This window comes from Bos grunniens, chromosome 2 (assembly GCF_055505025.1).
Source record: "Bos grunniens cultivar Pamir isolate PY7600 chromosome 2, Bosgru_T2T1.0, whole genome shotgun sequence".
NCBI classification, from domain to species: domain Eukaryota; kingdom Metazoa; phylum Chordata; class Mammalia; order Artiodactyla; family Bovidae; genus Bos; species Bos grunniens.
Window position 1 is genome coordinate 100,668,269 of NC_141166.1, and position 12,221 is coordinate 100,680,489.

The following is a 12,221-nucleotide window of genomic DNA, read 5'->3' on the forward strand; positions in this document are numbered from 1 at the left end:
ATGAGTCAACTCTTTGCATGAGGTAGCCAAAGTACTGGAGTTTCAGCTTTAGCATCATTCCTGCCAAAGAAATCCCAGGGCTGATCTCCTTCAGAATGGACTGGTTGGATCTCCTTGCAGTCCAAGGTACTCTCAAGAGTCTTCTCCAACACCACAGTTCAAAAGCATCAATTCTTCGGCGCTCAGCTTTCTTCACAGTCCAACTCTCACATCCATACATGACCACTGGAAAAACCATAGCCTTGACTAGATAGACGTTTGTTGGCAAAGTCTATCTAGGTTGATCATAACTTTCCTTCCAAGGAGTGTCTTTCAATTTCATGGCTGCAGTCACCATCTGCAGTGATTTTGGAGCCCCCCAAATATAAAGTCTGACACTGTTTCCACTGTTTCCCCATCTATTTCCCATGAAGTGATGGGACCAGATGCTATGATCTTCGTTTTCTGAATGTTGAGCTTTAAGACAACTTTTTCACTCTCCTCTTTCACTTTTATCAAGAGGCTTTTTAGTTTCTCTTCACTTTCTGCCATAAGGGTGGTGTCATCTGCATATCTGAGCTTATTGATATTTCTCCCGGCAATCTTGATTCCAGCTTGTGCTTCTTCCAGCCCAGTGTTTCTCATGATGTACTCTGCATAGAAGTTAAATAAGCAGGGTGACAATATACAGCCTTGACATACTCCTTTTCCTATTTGGAACCAGTCTATTGTTCCATGTCCAGTTCTAGGTGTTTATTGGCAAAGATAAGGTTTAAGGTATGACAAGAGAGTGCAGATTTGAAGAAGTAATTAAGTGGGAAGGGAACAAGGTCATTTCAGAATCAGAGTTCAAGAAACGGGGAGCCCAGGATATGAGAAGGACCATATATATATGGGCTGAGATCATCAAAAGATAAGATAGGAGTAGCACTGGAGATAGAGGCACAGTGAACTAAGTGAGAAATGAGGGATATACCCTGAAAGTCTGTAGATTACAGCAGTTAGGTAGTGAGTAACATAATCTAGCCAAAATGAAGGAAATCTCAGCATTGATATAATACATCCTATTGCAGATTTCACCAGGAATATTTTAATATGAATTTGCCAAAGTAAGGACATAAATATATGTCTGTAGGTTTCATCTTTTCATTCACTCATTTATTCAGCATCTACTATGAGCTAGACAAAACAAAACAAGTCACTTCTCTTCCAGAACTTAAATGCCAACCGGGGAGCTTACCCCTGGGAGTATTAATATTTCAACAGTTTTATTATGTGATTAGAGAATGAAAGAGAGTAATAAATGATGGCCAGATGAATACACATCTGGTATTTAAGGTGTTTTTTTTTTTTTTTTTAAATGTCCGTGTAAAATACTGAGCTGAAGTTTGTAGTCACTAATTATAAACACAAATTGTTTGCCCCTGCCCCACTACAAGTCAGAAGTGTTTTGTGTTTTCTCTCAGTATGGTCTCTTTCCTTCTCTCTCTTTTTCTAGGCTGGGAAGAAATCCAGTCCATGGGTCCCCATGTTTTAAAGTCCTTTTCATTTCAGTTCGGTTCAGTTGCTCAGTCATGTCCTTTTTGGATACGTTTAAAAATTACACAATAGAAAAACAAGTTGGACTAGTGCCAAGATTTGCTGCATGCCTCATAGTGACTCATCGAGTTTCAACCATAACTCCAGACAGAGCAAGAGTGTTTGATTTAAGAATAATAGACACTTCATAATTTTGAGACACTAAAATAAAGACACAAGATTCACTGCAAATGTTTGATGTCTTGATTTCAACTACTCTAAGTTATGTGACTGGGGACATAAAGTGAGACATAAACTCTGCAGAGCAAGCAGGGGCCCGGACAGGGCTGGTCAGACGGGAGGGGAAATATTTTTGACAATTCACTGTTTTATAATTTGCTTACCTCCTGTGAAGATGCTAGTAGCCAGCATTTTTGAGAGTCCTGAATTAAAGAAAATTGAGCATTTTCTAACACAGTGAAGATTTGCCACGTGATTTTATTTGAGTCTACACATTAAAACTTTACTGCTTGAGAGGGAGGAAGGTTTTTATAGTATTTTGTCGACAAGCTTTCCTGTCTGGAAGAATTTCAAGCATGAACTAACCTGGTGATTAATTTTTAATGTGAGCTAAGAAAACTGAAGTTTCTGAGGATATGAATTAAAAATACCCTCATCTCATAACTTTAATGAACCATCTGTGTTTTATTCTTTGAGAACATGTCTTTGAGAAAAAATATCTTGCTTTTCCCTGTTAGAGTCTCAAAATTGGTGGGGTGAAGTAAAAAAAAACTGGGGTGGGGAGTTTCTTAAAATATGTTGCTCTTCCTCCCCTTAAAGTTATCCTAAGACATTTGTGAAAGGAATCTAGACACACCTATTTTAAAAAAACCTTCCAGATGATTCTGAAATGTCAGGAACACTGGTTCTGTATATGTTAAGTATTGTTATACAGTGCATATGTATCACTTATTTGTAATTTTGAAACATCAAACATTAGCATTTTATTCATTTGTTATTATGCAACTGACATTTGGAGCAAATATGAGAGCTTTACTGCTTTATAAAATGTTATTTTTTTCATTCCTGTCCTAATGTAGAACTTAATCTTTGTGTGTGTATGTGTGTTTCTTTGTAAGGAAAAGCAAAAGAGGGGCTGATAGTGATATTTAGGAACCAAAATAAAAAGTTGGCAACAGGCCACCCACTGTTGATTGGGTTATGAAATGGAGACAAAGAGAGAAAACATAGCAACCCTGTAGGTATGGATCTTGTTTTAAGGGAAGAATTCTGTCCTCAGGCACTAATTTACAAAGACAAGGCAAAAAAAAAGAAAAAAAGTTAAAAATGTATTTATGATATAACACTAATGGAAAATTTCCCTGACTCCTCAAAGCAGGGAATCTACAAAGTGGTGTTCCTGATGTGCTTCACTGTTTTCCCTTGAGTTATGATGCAGTCTCATTAAGCCTGTGGAGTTAGTTCTCATAGCTGTTATTCATTGGCAATCTAAACAATTTTTTTTTTTTTAGGCAGAGAAGAGGAAAGCTTAATTGTGTGACTCACGAAGACTTTTCAGTAGAATTAAAATTCTGCAGGTGACAATGCTGCTGTTGGTTATTACTATAAAAACAACCTTAACTTTATGATCAGGTTTATGAGTTTTCTACCTTCTGCCCCACCTTCTGGGAAAAATATCTGCAAATAAAGGGAACAAAATTTACATTTTGGCTGCATTAAGGCAGAGAGATTTTCTACCAACTATCTCTACCAACAAAGGAGAGTGCATTTAACCGCCTAAAACATAGTTTTTAAACATCAAATAAATGCAAAAAGACCCCAACAGTAAAATTTCATACTTCATAAGCTGAGATGATCAGCTGGAGAATGTTTCCAGAGTCCTTCTGAAGTACCCCTACTGTAGCTCCAGGAATAAGTTTTGCATAATTCTGTAAACAAACAACAAACAAAAAAATAAGTCAGTCTTTGCTCACTGTAACTGAGAAGCGTTAAGTGTGGGGTTCAACCTATGGTTGAGATCACCTCTATTTAACTGGCTGGGAGAAACAGGTTCCTGATAATAAACGGCGTTTGTCCTGAAACTCTAGCTGTGCCTCGTGCTGCTTCCTGAGCTCAAGCAGGAAATGAAATGGCCAGAGTTGCTGCTGGGAAATCTAATGTCTGTGGTGGCCTTAGTCTAGGGCTGTAATTGACATCATAACAGGAGTTAAGTCTCAAATAGAAATAGCATGTATATAACATTTTTGATTTGGGGAACATCCTTTTTCTAAAAAGTTCTGAGCTCACTACCAGGAACTGTCTTCTTCTTCTTCTTCTTCTTCTTTTTTTTCTGTAGCATTGCAGAAACTAAGGTTTGGGTCACTTGAGTCCCTCCCTGCGATCAGGTCACCCCTCAGGTCAATCAGTCCAGAGGTCCTGATTGTCAGTCATTGTCAGTTGCTTGGTAGAGCAAAGGAGTGAATTGTTTGAATGCTTGCTGTTAACTCCTCCTTTCCTAGCAGTAATGAGTACTCTCTTAGGGATGTCAGCACCGTACTGGAGTTGGTTGGACTCGCTTCTCACTCGTCAGGATGGCGTGAATCAGCACTTAGCTCTAAACCATCTGCATTCTCCATGTACATTGCTTCCCCTGAGATGTCGTTTCCATCAGAGGAGAATTCACTGTATTAGTTCATCCCTTCAGGTATCAAACATGGCTAAGGAATGAAGCAATGCAATGAAAGCAATTTTCTAGACTGCTGAAAATTATCCCTTCCTTAAGTTTATGCTTTAAAACTATTTTCAAACAAAAATTTTCTTAAAATATATAGGACAGACTTCTGTCTTCTTAAATCAAGACATTCAAGCATACCTTGACATTTTTCTTGACTAACTAGTCATACTTATAATATTAACTATAATTCTATAATCATCAAAGACTTCTAAAATTTAGAGATAGATCACACCCTTACCAAATGGACCCCACTCTCTATGCTTTTGTTTCTTTTATTTGTTTTTAAATAGTTTCTGTCTTCTTGTTAAGCTGTAAGGTATCACTCGCCTACCAAGTCATTCATTCATTTACTATTGCATTCAGCAATATCTATTAAGTAGACTTAATATGCTGTGCTACATCAAGAAGAAACAATCACTCATTTTGTCAGCTGTTCCCTTCTATAGTATTTGTGTGCTATGAAATTAAATGACTGAATTTATTATAATTGTAGGGAAAAAAGAGAAATAAGCTTTGAGTGAAGAATTTAGGGCATTTCCCAAGGTTCAAACATAGTAACACCCTACCTCTTTTAAGTAGTTTAAAAAATGCACCAAACTAAATTAGAACTGGGGCTTCCCCAGTGGCTCAGCAGTAAAGAATCTGGTGCAATGCAGAAGAAACAGAAGACATGGGTTTGATTCCTGGATTAAGAAGATCCCCTGGAGGAGGGCATGGCAACCCATACCAGTATTCTTGCCTGGAAAATCCCATGGATGGAGAAGCCTGGTGGGCTATATAGTCCATAGGGTCGCAAACACTCAGACACAACTGAAGTAACTGAACACAAATTACATTAATTTTTATTATTAATTATAATCATGATGCTAAATAAATCAATCAAGACAAAAGGAATCAAAGAGAGGAACAAATGAAGCCTAGCTGATGTTGGAACACCAAGGAGTGGTGGGAGGTCCCTCACTAGAGGTGGGCACCCTGGTTAAACCAAACCTTCTACTCCTTGTATACGGGAAAATGTGCTTTGGTTTTAATTTGTGGGTTTTGTTATGTCCTACTTATTTCACTGTTTGTGATTGTGTTTAAGTTTGAAGTGGATGGAAATCTGAACTCTTCAAAGAGTATCAGTGGTCCATCTGCTTTGATCTGCATTTTATTATTGAAGGGGCTGTGGGTAATCATCCAGGTAACATCCCTTGAGTTACTTTGGGTCTCCCATCACTGCTTGTTGAATGGGGCCGTCTTTGGTTTCCCCAAGTCAGGTAGAACTTGTCAAATATGAGGAAGGCACTGGTTCATCGACTTACCTTTTCAAATAAACACATGTCAAAAGGGCCATGAAGCATGAGAACTGTGGTTAGCAGCAAATACCTAAAGGGGAACTTGGATTTCACTCAAGTGGAGCTGGAATGTGTGTAAATTTGACTGGTCCAAGAAGGGAAGGTGGAGGGAATCTTTAGAGCTTGACAAAGAAAGGTTTAGAGCCATTTGACAAAGAATTCCAAGGCCTTTAGCTCCGCATTAAGCTGTTATCCTTGAAAAATGTCCTGGGATCCCCAAGGCCAATATATAATGAATATTTTCTAGAAGCACTAGTTCAAGTGGCCTCCAGATTTGGAGTTAATTCTTGGTTAACAAAGCCAAATCCATCCACTTCCTAAAGCATAATTATGATCATGCATGAGTATGACATTTGACTTTCGGCCGTTAGGACAAGTGGTTTAACGTTAACAGCATTTGCTGATTGCCACTAGAGTGAGGGTACAAAGGAGTTGGCAGCTAGTAGTACCCAGGGATGACACTGATCATTGTGGAGAGGAAGACTATTAATTAATTTCTGGATGCTGATTCCCTGTAAAAGCAGTACAAACAACTAACTAAGGACTTGGGCAATTTGGCTTTCTGATCTAACACTAAAAAAAATTACACTTTAAATCCTGTAGTATTCTGATTACTGTAAATATCATGTGTCAAATGCCTCTCTTTTACTAAAACTCTTAAGTGCTATTATAAATTGTCCTGATTAAACATGTTTAATGTTAGAAAAAGGGTGACTTTGCATGCCTGGATGTGAAAAATTATAGCAGTGTGATCGGGAAAGAGAACTCTTGGATATTAGAAACGGTGAACTCTAAAAACACAAGGTTGTATGAGCTGATTAGATATGCAGACTTCTCTGCTTGGGCTTGAATTTCCTGGGCTTGTGATCCCTGTTATCTGTCCATGGATTTTCCTAATTATGGATTTTCTCCCCTTCCTCACCACCATGCCACCCACGAGTTCCTGAGGTTGCTTTTCTCACTCGTGTTTGCAAGGTTGGCTTTTTCTGCTCACTTTCATTTTCTTGACTTCCTTCATCAAGCCCTATTTTTTTCTTTTTGGCTCACTTTGCCCCCATTTCAGAAAAAGTTTATTTGTCCAACAATTTCCATTTGGTCCCTGGAAATCTCCTGTCTGTCAAGGGTAGAGGATAAGACAAGGACAAAGGGTGATTTAGCCAGCAGGCATCAAAGCCTTCAGAGAACCGTGCCTGAGTTCACACCTGCACGTATCGGGATCCTCTCAGAGAGTTTCTCTAAGTTCAGGGCCTCTGGGTGTCTGACTGCCAGAACTGGCCATCAGGTGTGGTCTCGTGGTTGCCTGAGGGCAGAGGAACCACAGATCCACACACCTGCCACCCCAGGTCACCATGGATAGGCCATCGAGTTGTTATTCTCCTCAGAGACTTGGGCTGAGGACCTTGGCTGCCCCTTGGCTGCTTTTGATGCTCTCTTGCTGTCCTCTCCTTGGGAGAGACAGCTCCCGAAGGGACTGCCGATACTGCTTTGAAGGCACTTCTTGTTGGGTTAACGCTCATCTTCAGGTTCAGAGCCTGGCTCTCTTCTGTGATATGGTTTATTATTAGCTATATCCTTGCTGGACATCATGATTGGGTTTTTGCCTTTGGTGATGACTCTCCTAGACACTTATATCCTTCTCTTGTGACATTTCTGTTATTGTGTCATGGGTTCCTCACCACCTCAGACTCATCAGGCACGATTTTGTACAGAGTTGACTCATTGGAAAAGACTCTGGTGCTGGGAGGGATTGGGGGCAGGAGGAAAAGAGGACGACAGAGGATGAGATCGCTGGATGGCATCACCGACTCAATGGACGTGAGTTTGAGTGAACTCCGGGAGATGGTGATGGACAGGGAGGCCTGGGGTGCTGCGATTCATGGGGTCGAAAAGAGTCAGACACGACTGAGTGACTGAACTGAACTGAACACTATAATATTCCTTAGCGGAGGAAGGGGGCTTCCCCACTGGTGCTAGTGAACACTCCGCCAATGTAGGAGGCAGAAGAGATGCAGGTTCAATCCCTGGGTCGGGAAGATCCCCTGGAGGAAGTCATGGCAACCCACTCCAGTATTCTTGCCTGGAGAATCTCATGGACAGAGGAGTCTGGCAGGCTACAGTCCATGGGGTCGAAAAGAGTCAGACACAGCTGAAGTGACTTAGCATGCTTGTAGCAGAGGATGAGAAGCCAGAAGTCAACTTGCCATCTATCTGCTAGTAGCATTTTAAAAAAGAATCTGTAAAACCAAATATTTAGAGCAACCTGCTGCTTCTCTTCAGGCTTGCTTAACTCTTTCTGTGGAGCCTCATTAATACGGAGGGATTTTACACTCAGCCCTGTTTATTTTCAACATTATATGATTAACCAATGCCACTGCTCTTATTCTTTAACTATACCTACTAAATGTTTTCCTGCTAAAATATATTTATTATAAGGCTGGCTTGTAAGATTAAGAATCTATGAGCTTATATATACTGTTTACAAATATTTTCTCTAGTCTTTCACAGTATTTTTTTTTTTTTTTGGTCATTATCTCAAAATCTCTTTCATTAGTGGCTCCTGTTTGTGCATTTTCTCTCTCCTTCTCTCACAACTTTAGTAGCAGTATAACACATATACACAATGTACAAGGAATAAGTATATAGTTCACTGAATAGTTAAAAAGTGAACAAGCAAGTGTAACTACCAAGATCAAGAAATAGAACACAATCAGCCCCTAGAATCCTCCCTTGTAGTAACTACCTCCCAGTCATTGTGAAAAAAAAAAAAAAAAAGAACGCAAAAGTTTTAGTCGCTCTTTGCGACCCTATGGACTGTGGCCCACCAGGCTCCTCTCTCCATGGGATTTTCCAGGCAAGAATACTGGAGTAGGTTGCCAATCCTTTCTCTAAGGGATCTTCCTGATCCAGGGATCAAACCCACATCTCTTGCATTGCAGGCAGCTTCTTTGCCATCTGAGCCACCAGGCCATTACTCCTCCTCTAAAAGCCTACCCACTGTTTTGACTTTTCTCACTATAGATAGAAGTCAGGGGAGATAACTTCATGCCCTACACCAAAGCATGACCTATAAAGGAAAAGATGAATAAATTAAAGAATTTCTGCTCTGAAAAGATGCCTTTAAGGGAATGAGAAGAAACCACTGAGTGGGAGAAAGTATCTATAACACATGAATCTGATTCGGTACCAGAATGTCCAAACAACTCCTATACACCAGCAAGGAGAAGACTTCTTTTAGTTTAAACAAACAAAAAACAACAACAACAACAAATATATATATATATATTTATATATATATAAACAATATAATATATATGTGTGTAAGAGGCAAAAGAATATGTGAAAAATGTTCAGCATCATTAATCATTAGATAAATATAAATGGAAGCCACAATGAGATGCCAGGGTACATGCACTACAATGGCTACAATTGAAAAAACTGACGGTGCCCGCAAGTACTTCCCACAGGAGCCTAAATTGGTACCATCACTTTGGAAAACTGGCAGTAGTTACTATGGCTGAACTTGACCTAGCAGTTCTGCTCTTAGGTACATCCACACAACAGAAACAAACCCACAGTATATGGGTGTTCTGAGATGAGAAAACGCACGGAGGCAAACATTCTGTTGTCAAGACGATGCTTCTCGGTGGTAATCAATGCATGCATGCTAATTCACTTCAGTCTCATCCGACTCTTTGTGACCCTATGAACCATAGCCTGTCAGGCTCCTCTGTCCATGGGATTTCTCACACAAGAACACTGGAGTGGGTTGCCATGCTCCCCTCCAAGTGATCTTCCCGACCCAGGGATCGAATTTGGTATCTTTCGTGTCTCCTGCATTGGCAGGCAGGTTCTATACCACTAGCGCCACCTGGGAAGCAAGATGTCACCTAAATTGGAGAAAATGCCAGTAATTCTGAAGTAGTCTCAGATCTTTCGGGTGTTGGCCACAGGGAATAATTAGCTCCTACCAGGATTCCTTCTACCTGGGGAGTGGGCCTAAGGGAGGAGTACACTGGGCAAACTCCTCGGCGTTCATAGAACAGCCTGACTTGCTTGTTAGCCTCACACCATTCACAGGAGTTGGTTTCAGGACGGAGTCCTCCTGAGCTGCAGTTACCAATTCAGGGGGCCTCGTGAAAGGATGGAGAAGTCCTAGCTAGCTTCCTGACATCTCCAAGCACCTCCTGCCTTTTGGCGCCTGCATCCTCAGAAACGCAAGACTCCTGGAGAACCTGTTGTTTTGAGGACTCTGGATGGGCCTTGGGGAAGTTGCAGGAGTGCTGAGGAGGGGATCCTATCGTTCTTTGTCTCCTCAGTTCCACGTGGCTCACTGGTCTGGAGTGATGAGTGTACAATGCTAAGGGAGATAAAGGCACCAGAATTTGCCTGATCCACTGAACTACTATGATCTGAGAGAGAATAAGTGACATTGACGTTCCTACCTGACAGTCATCTATTTAGATTTCCACAGAAGCTCTATTACTGTACTTAGGTACCATTATTATCTTAATAATATCCATTATTATACCAAGATAGTGAGGCCCAGAGAGTTGAGTTAACTTGGCCAAGGTCAACCAGCCAGGAAGCAGTCAGGTTAGACCCACCTGTCATGCTCTGCCCTGGAGTTAGCTCTCTTGACCAGACCACTGACAGTATGTGCCTTGAAATGGTTCTCCTGCTGTAGTGACATCATTGGTGAGCCAGAGAGAAGTTAATGAATAAGTCTAAATTAACTGGATGCATTCGCTTCCTAGGGCTGCTGTCACTAAGTAGCACAAACTTGGTGGCTTACAACAAAAAAAATTGTTTCACAATTCTAGAGGCCAGATGTCTGAGAGTAAGTGTCTCATGCTCCCCCTGTAACCGGTTGGGGAGAATCTTATCCTTGCCTCTTTCTAGCTCCTGGTGGTTATTGATAGTTCATGGCTTTCCTTGACTTGTAGATTGTTACTCCACATCTGCCTCCATTGTCTCTTGGTGCTTGCTCTTCTGCGTCTTTCTAAGACCACCAGTCTTACTGGATCCATCCTGCTCAGGTATAGCCTCATCTTGGAAAACTCAGCAGTGGCCACAGGACTGGAAAAGGTCAGTTTTCATTCCAATCCCAAAGAAAGGCAATCCCAAAGAATGCTCATACTACTGCCCAATTGCACTCATCTTACATGCTAGTAAAGTAATGCTCAAAATTCTCCAAGCCAGGCTTCAGCAATATATGAACCATGAACTTCCAGATGTTCAAGCTGGATTTAGAAAAGGCGGAGGAACCAGAGATCAAATTGCCAACATCCGCTGGATCATGGAAAAAGCAAGAGAGTTCCAGAAAAACATCTATTTCTGCTTTATTGACTATGCTAAAGCCTTTGACTGTGTGGATCACAATAAACTGTGGAAAATTCTGAAAGAGATGGGAATACCAGACCACCTGACCTGCCTCTTGAGAAATCTGTATGCAGATCAGGAAGCAAGAATTAGAACTGGACATGGAACAACAGACTGGTTCCAAATAGGAAAAGGAGTAGGTCAAGGCTGTATATTGTCACCCTGCTTATTTAACTTCTATGCAGAGTACATCATGAGAAACGCTGGGCTGGAAGAAGCACAAGCTGGAATCAAGATTGCCGGGAGAAATCTCAATAACCTCAGATATGCAGATGACACCACCCTTATGGCAGAAAGTGAAGAGGAACTCAAAAGCCTCTTGATGAAAGTGAAAGTGGAGAGTGAAAAAGTTGGCTTAAAGCTCAACATTCAGAAAACGAAGATCATGGCATCTGGTCCCATCACTTCATGGGAAATAGATGGGGAAACAGTGGAAACAGTGTCAGACTTTATTTTTGGGGGGGCTCCAAAATCACTGCAGATGGTGACTGCAGCCATGAAATTAAAAGACGCTTACTCCTTGGAAGGAAAGTTATGACCAACCTAGATAGCATATTCAAAAGCAGAGACATTACTTTGCCAACAAAGGTTCATCTAGTCAAGGCTATGGTTTTTCCAGTGGTCATGTATGGATGTGAGAGTTGGACTGTGAAGAAAGCTGAGCACCAAAGAATTGATGCATTTGAACTGTGGTGTTGGAGAAGACTCTTGAGAGTCCCTTGGACTTGCAAGGAGATCCAACCAGTCCACTCTAAAGGAGATCAATCCTGGGTGTTCACTGGAAGGACTGATGCTAAAGCTGAAACTCCAATACTTTGGCCACCTCATGCGAAGACTTGACTCATTGGAAAAGACTCTGATGCTGGGAAGGATTGGGGGCAGGAAGAGAAGGGGATGACAGAGGATGAGATGGCTGGATGGCATCACCAACTCGATGGCACATGAGTTTGAGTGAACTCCAGGAGTTGGTGATAGACAGGGAGGCCTGGTGTGCTGTGATTCATGGGGTCGCAAAGAGTCGGATACGACTGAGCGACTGAACTGAACTGAATTACACCCGCAAGGCCCTATTTCCAAACAAGGTCACATTGAGGTACTAGATATTAGGACTTTAACATATTTTGGGGGTTGGAGGTAGGGCATAATTCAACCTATAACATTCTGCTAGGGCTCTTTTGATTTCTTTAACCTTTAAAGATTTTAAGCCTTCATTTTAGTTGGAGAAGTGAGTACCTTGCCTGGTCACGGAACTAATACATGGTAGAAACAGATCT

At 41.1% G+C, this 12,221-nt stretch overlaps 1 protein-coding gene across 3 annotated transcripts in view; it reads right to left on the reverse strand.

Moving 5' to 3' along the window:
- The window catches only part of ITGB6 (integrin subunit beta 6), a 149,852-nt gene that overhangs the window by 37,679 nt on the left and 99,952 nt on the right, over positions 1–12,221 (reverse strand). For all 3 annotated transcript variants that reach the window (XM_086355658.1, XM_086355651.1, XM_086355669.1), the window contains one exon: positions 3,357–3,446. In XM_086355658.1, coding sequence (XP_086211784.1) covers positions 3,357–3,446 — 90 coding nt within the window. The remainder of the gene's footprint in view (positions 1–3,356; positions 3,447–12,221) is intronic.